A 20379-nucleotide genomic window follows, 5' to 3' on the forward strand; every position below is an offset into this window, starting at 1 on the left:
TAAATAGGGCAAATGTTTGTAAAACAAAATAATTATCAAAGGTCATAGCCTGTTTTTTTGGTGAAAGAATACCATTGAGTGTTTTTCAAATTATTTGTGTAGAGAGGAACTGCTGCTGCTTCGAGAGGAGGCTGACAAGAAGATCCTTGAGCTGGAGGGACAATGCCAGGAGCTGCAGTCAGTCATCCAGCAGGTCTCTGAAGACTTCCAGAAGGTCAGCTTCAACAAATAATCACACTTCATTAACACAACTTCTCTTTTCAAAAGTTTTCAAAAATAATTAAGAAAAAACACTATTTATTCATTGATCATTTGTCACGGCACGTTTTTGGTCATGCAAGTGTGGGCAATTCTGTTTTTCAGTCACAGAGTATGGTGTCAGCTTTAGAGAAGTCCCTCCATGATTTGCAGATTGACCAGGATGCCCTGAAGCTGCAACAGCAAAAGGTGAGAACATACACATCAGTACAAGTTATTATTTTTAGCCTAATTCAGATAATTCAGTATGGATAATGTATACATGGCAGTAAAAGACAATAAAATTGGCCACATTAAAGGAAATTAGGACAATGTAGCTGATTGTTTTGAGAACAGTATCAGGAATCAGCCTTGTGTTAAAGATTAAAGAAATCCTGGTTTAAAACAGAGCTTTAAACATTCTTTTTCATTTATAAAGGAGGAAACACGGATTATGTACTTTCTTCTCTTTGTACCATTAGGCTGCTGTAACGGAGGAGGACAAGGAGCGCGTGTTGTTGGACCTTCAGAAGAAAGTAACTTCACTGGAGAGACGACTACATGGGAACCTGAGTCAGGATGAGCATCTTCAGGAGCTTCTCCAGGAGGTGAAGAACATCTAGACCAGGGCTGACTTTAGTCTGAAGGAAGGAGGGATGGAGGGATGGAGGGATGGAGGGATGGATGGATGGATGGATGGATGGATGGATGGATCGATGGATCGATGGATCGATCGATCACAGAAGCTGAGCAACTATTTATCAGTGCTGCTGTTGGCTTTTCAGAAGTCCAGTCTGGAGCAAACTCTGGAAGGGACCAGAGCAGAGCTGCTGGCTGTTCGGACTAACCATGCTGATACTGTCAGCTCTCTGGAGGCCCAGGTAAATCAGTGCAATTGCTCTTGTGTATACCATTATCTTAGGTCACGTCCTTGTATGTATTATCATACTGTGTGTCACCCATCTGCAAACCCTGTGAATATGAGTAGATGTAATTTCTGTTAATGAAGTAGAATGACAGTCATGTTACTCAGAGAGAATATTGTTCTGCAATGATGTAATGCCCACTTAAGCCCCACTTTGATCTTATTCACAATTTCAATAAATGAATAAATATGAAATATTAAACTTTGCTACAGGTTAACAAAATAGGTTCACAAAACAGGTACACCCTTTCTTCCAATCCCATCCTGATATATAGTATATAACTTCCAATCCAGTTTCATACCCAAATTTTGACTGTATATGTATGTTGACATAGGTATCCAGAATGAGCGGCAGCATTACTGAGCTGCAGACCCTTCTCCGACACAAAGAGGACTCCTCAAGGGCCTACAGAGAGAGAACAGACACACAAGTAAGTAATTAGAGACAAGTCAGAGGAAAAACATAAAGTAATGATGTCTCTCATTTGGATGGTTGATGTGTTACTCAAGGATTCAAGGCTGAGAGTAGAAGATCATGTTTGTTTGTTCTTCAGGTGTTGTTTTTCACTCCATTTATTTTTCATAATTATGTCAGACTGAACTCATGAGATCCTCCAGACTTTCTGCGGACTCTCTCCGGCTAGCCTCCTAGTATAAAGTCTGCAGAAAGTCCAGAGGAGATCCTGAAAAAGTGATAAAAACAAGAAGAAAATGTGACTATTCACGGACAGTCTTGTCATGATGTGGAAGTACACTGTCAGTCATTGAAATATTTTCTTGTTTCAGGTTGCTAACCTGGAGCAGCAGATCATAGAGAACAGTGAGAGACTTAAGAGTGCAGAGCACCAGATCACAGAGAAGCAGCGACACATGGATAAACTGGTGAGGACCGTGATATTATTGAGGCACATTCATTATGAAGAAGCACTATCTAAGTACTTATCTAAAAAATATAAAGAGTTTGACCAATCAAATGGTGAGTCAGCTGGCCAATCAGAGCTGACTGGGCTTTAGCGGGAGGGGCTGCCTTAAAGGCATAGTCTCTGAAAATTCCCTCATCAACTCACCACTATGCTGATGGAGGGGTGGGTGAAGTGATTTTGTCCAAAACAGTGGGCTAAACAGTGTTTAGCCCAGGCGATCCCAAACTGCTCGTGTGGTGTCATCTACAGTGCCTTGCATAAGTATTCATCCCCTTTGGACTTTTCTACATTTTGTCATGGTATAACCACAGATTAAAATTTATTTCATCGTGAGTTTATGTAATGGACCAACACAAAATAGTGCATCGTTTGGAAGAGGGGGGAAATATTACATGGATTTCACAATTATTTACAAATAAAAATCTGAAAAGTGTTGAGAGCATATGTATTCACCCCCTTTACTGTGAAACCCCTAACAAAGATCTGGTGTGACCAATTGCATTCACAAGTCACATTTGCAAGTCACATAATTAGTAAATAGGGTCCACCTGTCTGCAATTTAATCTCAGTATAAATATACCTGTTCTGTGACGGACTCAGAGTTTGTTGGAGATCATTACTGAACAAACAGCATCATGAAGACCAAGGAGCTCACCAAACAGGTCAGGGATAAAGTTGTGGAGAAATATGAAGCAGGGTTAGGTTATAAAAAAATATCCAGAGCTTTGAACATCTCTCTGAGCACCATAAAATCCATCATAAGAAAATGGAAAGAATATGGCACAACCGCAAACCTACCAAGAGGAGGCCGTCCACCCAAACTGAAGAGTCGGACAAGGAGAAAATTAATCAGAGAAGCAACCAGGAGGCCCATGGTTACTCTGGAGGAGTTGCAGAGATCCACAGCTGAGGTGGGAGAATCTGTCCACAGGACAACTATTAGTCGTCTACTCCACAAATCTGGCCTTTATGGAAGAGTGGCAAGAAGAAAGCCATTGTTGAAAGGGGTCCATAAAAAAATCCCGTTTGGAGTTTGCCAGAAGCCATGTGGGAGACACAGCAAACATGTGGAAGAAGGTGCTCTGGTCAGATGAGACCAAAATTGAACTTTTTGGCCTCAATGCAAAACGCTATGTGTGGCGAAAACCCAACACTGCCCATCACCCTGAGCACACCATCCCAACAGTGAAACATGGTGGTGGTAGCATCATGCTGTGGGGATGCTTCTCTTCAGCAGGTACAGGGAAACTGGTCAGAATAGAGGGAAAGATGGATGGAGCCAAATACAGGGAAATCCTTGAAGAAAATCTGATGCAGTCTGCAAAAGACTTGAGACTGGGGCGGAGGTTCATCTTCCAGCAGGAAAATGACCCTAAACATACAGCCAGAGCTACAAAGGAATGGTTTGCATTAAAGAATGTTAATGTCTTAAAATGGCCCAGTCAAAGCCCAGACCTCAATCCAATAGAGAATCTATGGCAAGACTTGAAAATTGCGGTTCACAGACGGTCTCCATCCAATCTGACTGAGCTTCATCTTTTTTGCCAAGAAGAATGGACAAACCTTTCCATCTCTAGATGTGCAAAGCTGGTAGAGACATACCCCAAAAGACTTGCAGCTGTAATTGCAGCGAAAGGGGGTTCTACCAAGTATTGACACAGGGGGGTGAATACTTATGCACCCAACAGATGTCAACTTTTTTGTTCTCATTATTGTTTGTGTCACAATAAAATGTATTTTGCACCTCCAAAGTACTATGCATGTTTTGTTGATCAAATGGGAAAAAGTTTATTTAAGTCTATTTGAATTCCAGTTAGTAACAGTACATAATGGGAAAAAGTCCAAGGGGGGTGAATACTTATGCAAGGCACTGTAAGTGTCCACAAGCCCCGAAAAATTACGTTTGACTCGAAACAAGGTCATTTACACCATGCATTTTGCCATTTTTTGTTTAGCTACAATTTAATTAACATTGTCCATTTCATTTATTTGATGTTTGCTTCAGGAAGGAGTGTGGAGTGCAGAGAAAGCTTTTCTGGATCAGCAGGTGTATTTGTTACAGCAGCAGAGTGAGGAGAAGGTCGGCCGACTGGAAGAAAGCATTATCGCTTTAGAGACCGATAAGCAGACGCTGCAGGACACGGTGGTTTGTTCTGCTTATGTTCTCCACTTCTCATATATTAAAAACAATTATTTATGTGGTGGCATATAGCTCACCTGGTAGAGCTGCCGCCCCATCGAGGCTAGGCCTTATCCTACACAGGCCTGGGTTCGATTTTGACCCGGGGCCATTTATGCATGTCCCCCCCAATCTCTCTCTCTCTTTCGCCGATGAGTCATCTTCTTCATGTTTAAATGCAGCCTCATAAACTCTGGAGCCAATCAAACAAACATTAAGTGACTTCATGTACGGATCAGGTCCTGATAACTAGTGATGAGCGTTTATTAGTTCAAGTGAGAGCAGAGTGGACGAGGAAACGGTACACACCAACTGCAGCCTCGCTCCGATCATGACGCAGCTGGTCACTGAGCAGCTGTGACCAGAGAAAATCTGTGTTTCACTGTTCTTCTACAAAGTCACTGACCGGCTGCTTCACGTGAACGAGCTCTGATCTCACAGCATGTCTCTCTTTGAGCGAGTGAGTGGTGGCGGGTACTCCACCAATTTATCATCCCGCGTTAACACGTTAATTATGACAGCCCTAGTTTTTATTAGTGCTTAAATACCTGAAATGAAGAATTGCTCTTTTTTGCACTTGAAAGGAAGGGAAAGGGTATTCTGTAGGTTGAAATCTGCAATTTCACCTCTAGATGTCATCAAATCCCACACACTGTTTTTTTCAATCAGCAGTATAATAATTGTCCATATAAATGTACTCATTCTAGTAATTTATTTCTTGCTCTTGGGCTGTAGGCTGATCTGGAGAGGCAGAAGGATGACATGAACTCAACACTGAGGCAGCGGATAGAAGAGCTGGAGCAATGCAGAGTAAGTTCAAAAATAACTCTTCTTCATATCTTAAAACAACAGACAAGCTACAATTTTGCATGTCCATATAAAACATGGCCAAAGATTCAAATAATAATGTAAGTATGGAGAGTGCATACCTGTGTCAAAGCCCTGGAAAATAAGTGAAATGTTGAAAAATGCTCTGACTCACAATGTTAAAGAAAATAATATAAAATCCCTTGATTCTAATCCTTTGTCTGGAGTCTAATGGAGTCCCAGTATACAATGAAATGGGCTGAAACCACATGCCACATACGAACATCTGCTAAAATTGGATTCAATAAGAATATAAAAATTAAGCTCTGCTCTAAAAAATTCAGTAATAATGGTCATGGACTCTGTCAAGGTGATTTTCATATAGGAAAGCAGAGAGTATTAGTATCAGTCCTCACTCCCTGTTTCTGTGTGTTCCCTCAGTTGGAGCTGAGCAGTCGGCAGACAGTGAGCACAGAAATCGCCAAAGCTCTCGAAGAAACCAGGCGACAGAAGGAGGAGCTGCAAACACAGGTCTGTGGATTAACACTCACCAGGTAGTATTCACAGTAACATACTATGAACAGCTCCCTCTTGAACAATCACAGACACTACATTCAACATGTCTATCCTTTGACTGGAAATTGCTAACTCACAGATTGTGAAACAGTGTAGAGGAAATTCAGAGCTGGTTTGTAATTCTGTGTGCGATTGTAAACACATGTACTGTTTATCTTTTTCTTGGTGTCAGGTTGGAGAGCAAGCCATGTCCCTTCAGATGTCACAGCAGGAAGTGTCCACTGTCACTGAGAAGCTAGAACTAAGAGAGGAAGAAATCAAAACTCTCCAGAACGGTGTGCACAAACACACACACACCTTCTCACAATACATACTAAAGCCCTTACTCACTCAGCAGAGATGTTCACTTCTTCAAGATTCATTGTGTAAGATTTAGGTGAAAAGGATCTCTTGGCAGAAATTCAATATAAAATAATCCTCGAGTTGGTTTTGCTGGTGTGTTTCATCTAAATTGAACAAATTGTTGTTTTCTTTATCCCATTATATTTAAAAACTTTTTATTTACATCAGGAGAGGGTCCTCTCTACAGAGGCCGCCATGTTTTTACAGTAGAACAAACACCTTTGATTTTATATAACAACTGAAGCTACCACAGGTTCTCTTTCATATTTGGAAGCGCATCCTGAGGTGAGAGGTATTCAGCTGCAACATGCAATTTCACCACTAGGTGTCACTGAATTCTACACACGAACCTTTGAGTGTATCAGCAATTCTTGTCCCTCTACCCCAGTGGTTCTCAAAGTGGACACTCCCCAGGGGGGGCGCGATGTCAGAGGTGAAAAAAAAAAAAAAAAGCTCCCTCAGTGGCAAAATGCTAGGGTCTGGACTGACACAAACAAATCAAATACTGTTTCAAATAGGAGTGTTATCATTTGAACGCGAGTTAGACGTACGCTTCCGAGTATAAAAGTAACTGCAGGCATGGTCAGCGCTCACCCTCACTGAGACAACACCCTGCAGAGCTTGTGCGATTGCTCTTGTTTTCCTCTTTTATTCAGATATTCATTGCTTGCTTTATTGTCTTTTTAAAGACTCAGTCCTTCATTTCCATTCTGTCCTGTCTCTGTCTACATTGTGTACTGTTCGTTTTGTTAGGAACCATTGCCTAGCACAGCCTTATTCATTATTCGTGTGCAAGTCGCTCACAGCCACACATACAAACAAACTCATAAGACCACGACGCTGCAATTACAACTTTATTAACATCACACACACTGTATCAGCAAACAAACACAACCATGGACAAGTTTCTGATTCGTAAAAGTGAGGCAACCGATGAGTCAGTTGCGAAGAAGCCAAAGCTTCGCAAATATGACGAGAGCCATTTGCAGTTTGGTTTCACCGTCACTGGCACGACTGAGAAATGTCCTCAGTGTGTTTTGTGTGCCGAGGTGCTGGCAAATGACAGCATGAAGCCATGCAAATTAAAAAGGCACCTCGACACCAAACACCCCGACTTGAAAGAGAAGCCTGTGGACTTCTTTAAAAGGTAAACGTGATGGCCTCCAGCACAACAATCCACCATCTCCAAGCATAGCACTGTCTCCAAGCAGTGTCTGGAGGCATCGTATGTAGTTGCTCATAGAATTGCTAAGCTTGGCAAACCCCATACAATTGCTGAAACACTGATTTTGCCGTGTTTCAGCAATTGCCGAATAATTATAGGAGAGAGTGCAGCTGCTAAAGTCAGCGCAATACCTATGTCAAATAACACTGTGTCACGCCGAATATCAGAAATGTCTAGTGATATCAAAGAGCAACTTATACACTACATTCAAATCAGTCCTTACTCTGCACTGCAGCTGGACGAATCCACTGACATCGCTGGACAGGCCCAGCTTCTCACTTACGTTAGGTATGTGCGGGAAAAGGAAATTTAGGAGGACATCCTGTTTTGCCGGCCTCTTCCGACCCGTACAACAGGGGAGGCAATCTTTAATGTCCTTGACTCGTTCATCCAAGACAGTGGTTTGGGCTGGGGAAAGTGTATTGGCCTCGGCACAGATGGAGCGCGGTCGATGACAGGGCGTGAGCGTGGCCTCGTAGCTCACGTCCAGCAAGTTGCTCCACTTGTGCAATGGACATACTGCATCGCGAGGCACTTGCCTCGCGATGCAGCAAAACCGTTTGTTTGGGGTCCTCCTCCAGGAGATGGGGTCAGGGCACAAACAGCTGTTGCTGCACACTGAAGTTCGCTGGCTCTCCAGGGGGCGGGTGTTACAACGGCTGTATGAGCTGCGAGAGGAGGTAAAATTGTTTTTGACTGAAAGTCAAACAGATCTGGCGACGCACCTGGATGATGCCATGTGGCTTGCCTCTCTCTCCTATTTGGTGGCTATTTTTGACCGGCTGAATGGCCTTAACCGGTCTTTGCAAGGCCGCAAATCTAACGTTCTGCTTCTCGCTGATAGAGTGAATGCCTTCACGCAAAAAATTGCTCTCTGGCATGGTCGCATCAGATCTGGAAACTGCGACATTTTTCCCAGCCTTGCAGACTTAATTGCCGATGCACGTGGCACTGATTTCTCCTCTCTCCTCCAATCAGCTGCTGATCACCTTTTAGCGCTGAAGAATCAGTTTGGGTCCTATTTCAAAGAGGACCACCGTTTATTCGCCTGGGTTCGGGATCCATTTCGCTGCTGAGCAGACGCGCTGTCAATAGAAATGCAGGAGCAGCTTATTGAGCTGAAGAGTGACAGTAGACTAAAGCATCTGCCTCCACCTCCTCTCTTGCTTCATTAGGGGTAGCATTGATGCCGGAATACCCTCAGCTTTGCGACATAGCCTTAAAAATGATCCTCCCTTTCGCGTTGACTTATTTTTGCGAGGCAGGCTTTTCAAGACTGACTGCGTTCAAAACTAAATATCGCAACCACGCATAGATCGAGGATGACCTGAGGATATGTGTGTCAAATATTGCCCAAAGATTTGAGGACCTTTGCAAGGCAAAGCCGGCTCATGTCTCACAATGATCACAAGAGGCCCATAATGATAACAGTATCCTAATGATAGCAATAATAACACTTATTATTATGATAATAATAATATAATGATGGTGATAATAATTATGATTATTATAATAAGAAAGCATGCAGGCCCACATAGCTGCTAATATTAATAGCCTATTAACAGGCCTACTACTACTGATCATAATCATAATAATAATAACAATAATAATAATAATAAATAGTTAAAAAAGTAATTATAATTGTCTGTATGGGCCTAACAATAGCCTAACCTTGACATGTCAGGCCTATCAATAACAATATGCTATCTATCTATGGAGGTGTAGTTGAGGGCGGCGGTGGCGGGCGGCGGGTGGGTGGGGGGGGGGCCCAACTACCCCTAACCAGCTTTGGGGGGGCCCAGCTTGCAAAAGTTTGAGAACCCCTGCTCTACCAAATCACAGAAGCCTGAAGTCAGAAGTTGGAGATCATGGCTTTCAATTAACATGGTGGATATTGGGTTAAAATAGATATAAGCACAACTTTTTTTATCACACACTATGTGGTTCAACGCTAAAATAAGGGATTATGATGCTATTTAATTATATATTGTATGGATAAGTTGTGATTGTGTTTATGCATGTATCACATGACCAGTGTTAATGTTGCCTTAAAGGCAGAAAGCACAAAAGTGCGTTTGTTATATTAGGATGCATTTCAGTTAAGAGCATTGTCTTTGAATTTTGGCTTTCTTATAAGCTGTTTTCAGATTTGCAATGAACTCCAGAGAATCTCCTGACATTCTCCGGAGTTTCTCTTGGCAGCCACCTCGGAAAAGTCGGAATTATATCAGAGTGAGCTCATGTGAGAAAACAGGATATCCTCAGGAAGAATCACTGCGAGCAAATGGTCATGTTGATGGTGATTTTTTAAACGTTACAGATGCAAAACTAAAAAAATATAAATATAAAGAATACAAATATCTCATGATGAAAATCAGTGCCATACGCATGGAAGACACCAACGAATATGTCAAGAGTCCTTTTAATTATGAGGGCCAACACTGTAAACAAAACCATGTGATTTTGGTAGCGGAGTAAAACTGTTAGGTCCTGCCTCTGCCTGCTGTGCCAACCCTCACCAGAACGCACCAAAGGTTTCTGTGTTGTAGGGGAAACATGCTTGAATGATGAATCTCTTGCTTTGTTATTCATATGTGAAAGGAAATATCCAGAGAAAGTTTGGCAACAATTATGGCTATTCTCTGGAGTTCATGTCTGAAAATGGCTGTAGTCTGATGTGTAATATTACTGTCCTGTGTGTTGCAGAGGTGCAGAGTCGACAGGCATCACAGGTCCAGCTGCAGAAGGAGGTTGAGTGGGTGCAAGCCCAGCTTGAGCAGATGGAGGTGGACAGAGACTCTCAGCTAATCAACCTGAGGAAGGAGCTGCTCAGCCAGACACAGCAGCTGGATAGCTGCCAGGCGCGGGTCAGCATTAACGCTTTCACTTAAAACTCTGTGAAAGTATTGCACATGCGCTCATAAAAAAGCAACACTTTCATGCTATAGAATCAGTCTTCCTCCAATGCTCTTCTGCAGACACCAGAGGGGATGCAAGAGGAGCTGTTTGTTCAGCTTGTTTCTCTGATCCTTTAAGATTCATACACCCAATGACTAAAATCCTTCATCCAGATAAAGGTTAAAGTTGTAATGCCGGGTTCATGCCGGACGCGGAAGCGACGCCAAAGAGATGCGCAAATCCCTAGCGCGCCGGCGCTTGGCTGTTCACACCGGACGCTGAAGATAACAATATCACATACTTTTGCTGTTATCAGCCTACAGTAAAAACGGCATTCAATAATTTTTTTCAAGCTTAAACTTACTTGTTGCTCCAACATTAACTGCAACAGCGTCCCAACATGTGTCTTTTTGTCTCATATGTGCTGAGGATCATACAACTCACTGTACTTCTCCTCTTCAATTATTAATTTAATGTCATCCATCCTCAAGAACTTCTCCGCAGTTTGCCCCGGTCAATGTCGGGTGTGGAGGGTAAATTACGTATTCTCCACTCAAGCCTATGTGGAGAATACGAAGCCCCCCCCTCTCTCTTTTTATCTATACTGCTTGTCTGGCTGCAGTGGATGAGCAGAGGGGGACATTTAATAATAAAGTATGGGATGCATATTTGATAATTTATATCATATAATATATGTCATCGATATCATTTAAAATCATTTTTCAGTGTATTTCCTGTGTCAAGCGGAAAAAATAGACTCGATGCCGAAACGATCGCTGCACGGCGCTAGGCAGCCTTGGCATTGCGCGGCGCTTCAGCGTCCGGTTTGAACAGCACAAAGATTTAACAGGGGAGTGGATGGGAGCTAGCTGGCTTTTTTGGCTTGGCGCTGCGCTTAGGCGTCGCTTCCGCGTCCGGTGTCAACCCGGCGTAAGAGTTTTTGAGGTTATAAAAAGTGACTGTGACTTGAAAAGTAACAAAGTAGTCACCTGTGTCTGGCCATCTGGCAGACAGCTGACATTAATTGAAAACTCTGTAAGCACTACTGGTGACAACTGCTCTTTCATCATCTGTACCTATGTTGATGGATTGTGGAATATGGTGGCATTAGATCGTGACTGTGGACCCTGATCGTGGTGGCAGCTGACCACAGACTATTATTTTCAACAAGACTGATTGATGTACAATATGGCTACTCAGATTCTTTACCATTACTAACAATAATCCATCACATCATTTACCTTCCATTATTCTACAAACTGTTATTCTAATCAATGCTTTAAATACTCTGTTCTACTATTACACTTCTGTCCGTCCTGGGAGAGGGATCCCGCACATGTGGGTCTGTGAGGTTTCTGCTTTCTTTTTGTTGTTTTTCCTTACTCTTGTTAAGGGCAGATGATGTCACACCTTGTTAAAGCCCGGTGAGACAAATTGTGAATTTTAAATGCAGGCTATACAAATATAATTTGATTGACTGATTTAGTACATCCACACTACTATGATTTAGTTTTAACTCACATCACTGCTGCTACGTTTATGCCTAAAATCAAGGGAAGTTTTGAATTGCTGTTAACCCTGTTTTATGACATAGTCACTAGCATTTGCTTCCTGATTGGTTCTTATCAGCCATGACTTGTGTGTGTCTAGATCTTGTACCTGGAGGTGGAGGTGGAAACCCTGACAGAACAGCTTCACAGTCCGGAAGTGAGCGAGGAGGATCAAAATGGCAGCGTGACGGTGGATGATCTGGATCACATTCAGAAAGTCAACAGAGAGCTGGAGCAGCAACTCAGTGACAAGAACAAGGTCGGCCACCTGTTCTTGTCACTTCTAATCTGGCTTCTAATAACGTCACTTCCATCCAAGTAGATACATTTTTTTAGATTGAAAGACATTGAAGTGAGTCAGTGTGATGCTGGTTTTTGTCCTGCAGACCATCAAGCAACTGCAGCAAAGACTGGCAGAACTGAGGAGGACGCTGCAGAAAGAACTGGTAAGACAAACTAAATCAAAATCATGGTATTGTTGTTGGGAGCCAACTGCATGCTGGAAATGTCTGGATTCAAGTAGTTGACGGTCAGAAGCTGAGACATTTGGAAACGATAACAAAGTTGCAAGCATTAATTTCCTTTATGGTTCTTGTCATGACTCATGGTTGTTCCTCATTCATAGTCTTTTTTGTAACTAATCAAAACCAAGAGTAGTAGTAGTAGTAGTAGTAGTGTAGATGTAGCCAAAACAATAGCTTCTGCTTAGATTCCTTGCTCGTCGTACTGATAAAATGATCTAAGTTCATATAGCATCCGACTCACTTGCACTAGAGTGCCTCAATAAATCTTTTATTTTATTTTCGGTTTGAGTTTCCAACATAATATATAAATACCGAGAACATAAAATAGAAATATATAAAATGTGCTGTATGCGTATTTACAAAGTCCATTATTTTTATTTAATATATGCTTGCTTATATATATATTCATAATGATGAACTTAACTTAAACCAATTAAAAAATAATTTAAAACACACGGACACACACAGACACACACGGACAAAAAAGACAAATAAAAAACATATAAATACACAGGGGGTGTCACCAGAGATTCAAGAGAATTCCATTGCAGAACTTATAATTATATATGCCCAGATTCGTCAAACATACAAGATAAATCCCTATTCCTAAAATGATTAATTAATGGTCATATATACTGTATATTGAAACATGTCTTGTTTATCTTCGGTTTGTATGTGATTTCATTCGTTAAGCCATTGCCCAATTCTTAGTTTATGAATACTTTTCCACGTAAGCATAATATATTTTTTTGCTTTTAAAAGGCACATGTCTATAAGGATCTGTTCACTGCGTTTTATTTTATGACCCTTGGGATAGATGCCAAAACAAAGAATTTAGGCTCTACAGCTAATTGAATAGATAACATCTCTTGATCTACTAGTCTTCCCAAAATTCCCATCTTAGGACATTTCCATATTCAATGGAAAAATTTCCCTTTTTCCTTACAACACCTGTAACATACTTTGGGATTTTCTGGTGTGCAGTATTCTCATTAACCAGTTATATAGCTTGTTTTTGAGAAGACCCAATAAAGCTCTTAAATTGTAAGTAATTTTAAGACGTGTTTATGGGGATATTATAATTATCATCTAGCTCTTCAAATGTTAAAATGTTTTCATCAGTTGAACCAAAAATGTCACTAATTAGACTAACTATCCTGTCAGCCTATAGTTTAAAACCTCAATCAAACCCTGCCTGGCACCAAAAATTATAATCTCAAATTGGACTATACTGAGAAAGATCAGGTGTTGTCTTCATATAATTTTGATACTACATACAATACATCAATCATGTTTCTTACTATATGATTCATTGTTCTCTTTATATGCTTTAAGGATTATGCTGGCATCTGTGGCCTGCACATTCCCTTTTTACTTACTTATGCAGACTATTTCAATGTTAAAATTTACTTTAGCTTATTATTTTTCTGCTCAACAAGTGTAAATATAGGTACATTTGGTGTGTGTATTTTATGAACGGACCAATGAGAAATAATTAATCCTGGTTAGCTAGCAGTGCCCTGAGTTCAGGGTTTGTAATCATGGCTGTAAGCCAGTCGGGGAATAAGAAATTAAACTGACCTCCTGTTTGGACAAACTCACTTCCTTTTTAATCATACTCTCTCACACAGAGGGGAATAATAGTGTTAGTAAGACTATAGTGGTGCATGTTAGGGAGTATACTAGTGTTTATGTAAGAGTATACTGGTGTGTGTGTGTTAGATTAGGATGCTGTGTGAGACCAAGTATGAATTATTTCTAACAAGGCCTCTCATAGTATTTCCTTTTCTGCACTGCAGAAGCTAAAGCCTGAGCCAGAATCTGAAGGGAAGGAGAAGTTGGTAGAAAACCGAGCAGAAAAACATGAGCGGGGTTGTCTAGAGCCGCCCTCAATGTCAGCTCTGAGCCCCCCGACATCCAACACCACCGTGACCAACACGTCAGACCTCAACGACTCACGAGAAATCAACTTTGAGTATCTCAAACATGTCGTCCTCAAGTTTATGTCATCCAGAGAAGCTGAGGTAAGTGCACTTTTTGTAAATTGACTCCAGTCATGTATTTTGTGAATAGCACTACAGCTCTGCCTGCTATGGGGTTGATACATCTATGATATGGGCTCTGAAGGCAGTCTGAATCTCTGTTGTGTGTCTTGGTCTGTCAGGCATATCAGCTAATACGAGCTGTATCAGTTCTGCTGAACTTCACTCGAGACGAAGAGGACATGGTGAAGCAAACTCTGGAGTACAAGGTTTGTGTTTCACACTCGCTTTCACAAGTCTTCAGCTTCGAATATGTTTTAAAGAGACCACTGCCCTTTGAAATTCTGTATTTGTCAGTATAAAGTTGCTTCTGTAAAGGGGTTAAAAAGTCTTTAACATTTCCTTCATCGTAGAATACAAGCTTACGGGGGATTGAGGCAGCAATTAATTTAATTTATTTACATGAAGGTTTCTCTGCTTCATTTCTGGTCAAGCGAGCCTGTCATTCTCGCTTGACCAGGCCTGTTTATCAGGCCTGGTCAAGCGAGAATTTTTTAAGTTTACAGAAAATAATGAATGTCCCCTCAAATGTCCTTAAGGTACATCCAACAAGGGAAAAATAAACATTGGGCAGCTCACTCAGTCCCTTTAAAATGTCCACAAAAAGAAAGAAACAAATCAGTAAAGGTCCTCCCTTCAAAATGCTAAAACATAACTCAGGAAACGCAATGCTCTGCAAAAACAAAAAGCCCCAAAAATAAGCAAACTTACCAGGATGTCAGAGGAACAGGGGAAAATCAGTCCAACAAAGAGTTGGGAAAAAATAACCTTCTGCTCAGTGGTTATGGTCCCTCACTCACGCTGCATTATCAAATACCTGGTGTGTAAGATATCACCAATAAAAAGAAACAAATATCCTTTCTTTTCCATATTCCTCCTCTCTTAAAAACCTCCTGTATCCCCCAAACAATTCACCACTCTCTGTTCTCCTAAGCCCCCTCTTTACAGATGTGAACTGGCAGTAGAAATCACCTGTGAGAGTGATGACAGCAGGAAACTACACAGAACAGCCAAGTGACAGCACATGTGATGAGGATAGAGGTTTAACCTTGCAAGGATTCAGCACTCAACCATCTAAAATACATATAAACTTCTTACAACTCTCACACTTGTGGCAGTGTCACAACTTATCTTTAAGTTTGTGAGACTGGTAGTCATATATAACAGTTTTAGAGGATTCAATGCTGATAATAATCACAACTCACAAATGTGCAGTTCACCACAAGCCATTTACAACAAATTAATGCAGGTAAATGAGTTGGCAGGTCAATCCAGATTGAAACATGAGCTAAAGGGATATTTCAACGAAAATTTGTTGAATTCACTCATTATCAACTCACCACTATGCCAATGGAGGGTTGGGTGAAGTGTTTGAGCCCAAAAAACACTTTCGGAGCCTCAGGGGTAAACAGTGTTGCAGCCAAGGCGACCCCTTCTTCAGACGTAATGAAACAACAGAAAAAGAAAATAACATGCCTCCATACTGCTCGTCTGGTGTCATCCAAGTGTCCACAAGCCCATGAATAGGACATTTAGGCTAAACATGGTTCAAATGACACCGTTTCGTGCCGAATTTCGGTGTGCGTGGACACCACAGGAGCAGTATGGAGACATGTTGAGTTTTTTCGGTTTTATTACATCTGAAGAAGAGATCACGATTGTGTGTAATTATAATGGATTCGACTGCAACACTGTTTACCCCTGAGACTCCAGAAGTGTTTTGTTGACTCAAACACTTCACCCAAACCTCCATCTGCATAGTGGTGCGTAGAGAATGAGTGAATGTTCATTTTTCTGTGAACTATCCCTTTAAGTAGGAGAACATTCTTGTAGAAGTCCAAATGCCTCTCTAAAATAAATATACACAAAATGCACCTTTATAAGTTTATTTTCTTATTTTTATATATATTCATGAATCTAACCTGATGACTGGTATGTTTGTTTGTTTTTTGTTTTCTAGATGTCCTGGTTTGGATCCAAGCCTTCTCCTAAAGGCATCAACCGACCTTCACTCTCAGGCGCCTCAACTAACTGGAGTTGATGAGCAGCAGAAAGAGCTGTAGTGAAGGAGATAAAGGAACTTAGGGACCCTCCGGGAGGAAAAGGGCTTTCCTGCTTGGCTTCCACCATTGAGCAGGATTCTAGCTTTAAACCTGAATAGCCTCCCACAGTTTCTTCTGAAAACTGAGTGGAAAGGACTGTTGTTTCCTGCTCTTCGGGGACACAGAAGGGCTCCACAGGTTATGGGATAAAGACTTATTTATAATCAGTTGTTGATTTCAAAATGACATTATTTTCTTGTTAATGGTTGAGGGCTGAGACTGTGTTTATACCTAATGTTATAGAGTAAAATGACAGACACATCATTCGCTCTTGAATAGAAAGTTTCATTTTTCTCCCTTTGTTATCATCAAAGAGAACTAACAAACTGACTAGACCACTGTGTCAGGAAATGCCTCGTTTCCGCCCAGATTCAAACTGCACAAGGCAAATCTGTTTGTTTTGGAACAAAAAGCAACCTGACTTTGCTGTGTCTTCACTGGACAGCAGGTTCATGCTGTGATTTCTGAAGGAGCCTTTTGTCTGTTTCTTGGTTATCCTTTAAATCACAGGGGATCTCCTCATGAAACAGTGTCCTTTTCATTCTGATGCAAGTTTTGTTTCAGTAGCGATGAGAATTTATGGACACTAATGTCAAAAGGCCCAAACTGTATCAATGTCACTATGTCTATATGTTTCCCCCGAACTGAAGCCAGTAAATATTAGATTCAAAATGACAAAGTTCTGTGAACAATCAAAAGAAAACAGGCAAGGATCGTTCTTCAGTAGCACCATCAAAACCCAGAGTTTAATTGAGAAATGATAGTGATGGCATTTGATTGACTATTGATTGACTGATGATCAGCCATGATTTACTGGATCGAGTTTCAAATCATATAAAAAAATGTGAAATGTAATTTCTTTCATCTCTCTTTATAAAAGGTTTTCATAATTTTGCTTCTCACTGTGTAATTGAAACCAGCATTTAAAGATCTATGGTCTAAACTAGAGACATTGACAGGTTTGTAGGCCACAAATCCAAAACTGAAATTTAAGAGTTTTAAAAGAATCTGATAAAATTCATTTTAATATAATATAAACATATTACAAAGACCAACATTTTGCTAAGGGTCCCAAAAAAGAATCAAGATGTAGCCAAGATGTGTGATGGACAGGACATGATATTCTACAGTTGTAAGTTACACTTGCCAGCTGCACTTTAGACAACTATGAGACATAAGTTTTTCTAAATGACATTACACATACTTTGTATTTCTGTAGAGCAGCTGACGGGCTGATGTATCTGTGATAGCCCAGAAGTAGCCAGCTCTATCTTTTTATTAAGAACTGATGATTTATTATTTATAGTTGATATCAAAATCTAGCTGCATTGGACTGTTGCTGCTATGACTTGAGCCTCCCAGCAAACCTTGTCTCTCACATACTCTTTGTTGGCAGACTGCAATCTAACTATCGCTCCAACCTAAACCAACTATAAGCTAAAAGATTTGACTACTGAGCTGTAGTTTGGAGATAGTGCCTGTGAAGCTCAGTTCAGGGTCGCTCCTCTCTTTCTCTCGTCTGTACTGGTACCCGAGGAACAAAAATGGCTGCCACAGCTGAAACAATCTGTTCATGTAGACTGTTTTAGAATCCTTTAACACCAATATGAATGATGTGGACTTTGTCTGACCATTTAGTTAATAATAGCAGTGTGGTAAAATATATGAATGCAATGTATGTGTTGACTGGAAGACATGCTCTACCTTTACCTGCCTTTGCTAATGTAAATGAAATTACATTCCACATGTCTATATATGTATAGAAATATGTACATATGGTATGCATCGAGAACTTTATAAATCAGTGGATGTAAATGATTTGAAGATTTCAGTTTCTAGTATTTATCAACATTTACCAGAGCCCATACATCGGTTTCCCCTCCGGTTGTCACTCAATCCCACTGCCCATCACTATCCATTGTCCCCAGTGGGATTTCAGTCACAACATTATCATATTTATTTTTACATCAGTGAGAAGCCCAGGGAATCTGCATGCCTGCTGAATCATTGGATCCTTCCCTGAGCCTGGCCCCCCTTTACAGTTTAAATTTGTTTCCAAATGTCAGGGTATTCTGCATTTGTTTTCATGCTTGTTGTATACATAGAATGTCAAACAAACACATTGAGGGTGTCTGCAGAAAATGATAAATCACAGAAAACTGTGTTACCCATGTGTGTATTCCACGTGTGGTTTTATCATATATGTTTATCATCATTCTGTGTCTTATACCTAGATGCACGAGAACATCTGTGAATGCAAAACTGTCTTCCTTGCGTGATACTAATGAGAGATAGCAGACTCATGTAGTAACTGAGACTCTGCTGGGTAATATACTGTCTTCATGAGAATCAAATGAAATAATCAATGCACTTTTTAACCGATTGATTCTGCTGACTTGAAACCCTGAAACACAACTCTACAATCACCAAAGCAGTTGTGTATTTTGCTTTTGATGGCTGCTGGATTCTCATTTCTCCCATTTCCTAATATTAAATCTGAAATGATAAAATCACCTCTTCTGTCTCCATATCCTTCGTATTTGGTGAGAAAATAATGTTTGGTTTATGTTTCTCCAATAATGCTTATGAATGCTACTGTTGAAATATGTTAGCATTCATATTAACGTATGAAGGGCTCAGGCTTTAACGTAATGTATACACACATTCAACATTATTTGTACTTGTATATAAACATTTCACGTTATAATTTCTATTTATTTATTTTATATTTATTCATGCTTTAATATTTTTCTTATAATAGTGGGGAAATTTTTTTCCTGGGTGAGTGGGCTCGTGAAAACATCTCATCGCAATAAGATAAGTGAATACAGTAGATGCGTAACCAGGATAAATGACTGGATTTAATCTGTGTATCATTCGTTCTTTTTATTTTTAATTAGAAAATTAATTAGAAAACCAAATTCAGAAAAGCTTCACTTTAATACTGCATATTCACCAAAATTATTTTACAAATCTAGGCTCCAGATAACCAGTATTAGAGTGAAGTTATTGAATAATTTTCACAATAAAACTTTCCAAAAATTATGCAAAATTAAATGTTTCCAAATTGAGTATTGTATTTAAACCAACAGGAGAAACTAGATGTGTGACTCGATTTTGGTGGGAATATGCAGTAGTACATTGAAGTCATAGAATGTTTTTGTAACATCTCTTTTTGGTGTTGCACTTTATACAGGTGCATCTCAATAAATTAGAATATCATGGAAAAGTTGATTTATTTCGATATTTCAAATCCAAAAAGTGAAACTCATAAAATATATAGATTCATTACACACAGAGTAAAATGTTTCAAGCATTTATTTCTTTTAATTTTGATGATTATGGCTTACAGTTAATGAAAACCCAAAATTCAGTATCTCAGAAAATTAGAATAATACATAAGACCAATAAAACAAAGGATTTTTGATACAGAAATGTCAGCCTACTGAAAATAATGCTCATATATATGCACTCAATACTTGGTCGGGGCTCCTTTTGCATGAATTACTGCATCAATGTGGCGGGGCATGGAGGCGATTAGCCTGTGGCACTGCTGAGGTGTTATGGAAGCCCAGGTTGCTTTGATAGCAGCCTTCAGCTCATCTGTATTGTTGGGTCTGGTGTCGCTCATCTTCCTCTTGACAATACCCCATAGATTCTCTATGGAATTCAGGTCAGGCGAGTTTCCTAGCCAATCAAGCACAGTGGTACCATGGTCATTAAACCAGGTATTGGTACTTTTGGCAGTGTGGGTCGGTGCCAAGTCCTGCTGGAAAATGAAATCAGCATCTCCAGAAACCTTCTCAGCGGAAGGAAGCATGAAGTGCTCTAAAATGTTCTGGTTGACAGCTGCGTTGACTTTGGACTTGATAAAACACAGTGGACCAACACCAGCCGATGACATGGCTCCCCAAATCATCACAGACTGTGGACACTTCACACTGGACTTCAAACAACTTGGATTCTGTGCCTCACCACTCTTCCTCCAGACTCTGGGACTTTGATTTCCAAATGAAATGCAACATTTACTTTCTTCTGGACTTTGGACC

At 40.4% G+C, this 20379-nt stretch overlaps 1 protein-coding gene across 5 annotated transcripts in view; it reads left to right on the forward strand.

Annotated features, from left to right (window-relative positions):
• golga1 (golgin A1) overlaps positions 1 to 18843 on the forward strand; it is a 33231-nt gene extending 14388 nt beyond the window's left edge. For all 5 annotated transcript variants that reach the window (XM_053421681.1, XM_053421676.1, XM_053421679.1 and 2 more), the window contains 16 exons: positions 103 to 214; positions 364 to 447; positions 720 to 845; positions 1023 to 1118; positions 1498 to 1593; positions 1949 to 2044; positions 4091 to 4231; positions 5000 to 5074; positions 5513 to 5602; positions 5820 to 5922; positions 9921 to 10081; positions 11763 to 11921; positions 12049 to 12108; positions 13986 to 14210; positions 14351 to 14437; positions 16189 to 18843. In XM_053421681.1, the coding sequence (XP_053277656.1) occupies positions 103 to 214; positions 364 to 447; positions 720 to 845; positions 1023 to 1118; positions 1498 to 1593; positions 1949 to 2044; positions 4091 to 4231; positions 5000 to 5074; positions 5513 to 5602; positions 5820 to 5922; positions 9921 to 10081; positions 11763 to 11921; positions 12049 to 12108; positions 13986 to 14210; positions 14351 to 14437; positions 16189 to 16269 (1792 nt within the window). In that variant the 3' untranslated portion in view covers positions 16270 to 18843. The remainder of the gene's footprint in view (positions 1 to 102; positions 215 to 363; positions 448 to 719; positions 846 to 1022; positions 1119 to 1497; positions 1594 to 1948; positions 2045 to 4090; positions 4232 to 4999; positions 5075 to 5512; positions 5603 to 5819; positions 5923 to 9920; positions 10082 to 11762; positions 11922 to 12048; positions 12109 to 13985; positions 14211 to 14350; positions 14438 to 16188) is intronic.
• Positions 18844 to 20379: the final 1536 nt, after the last annotated feature.

Source organism: Pleuronectes platessa, chromosome 4, assembly GCF_947347685.1.
Source record: "Pleuronectes platessa chromosome 4, fPlePla1.1, whole genome shotgun sequence".
In the NCBI taxonomy this organism is placed as follows: Eukaryota; Metazoa; Chordata; class Actinopteri; order Pleuronectiformes; family Pleuronectidae; genus Pleuronectes; species Pleuronectes platessa.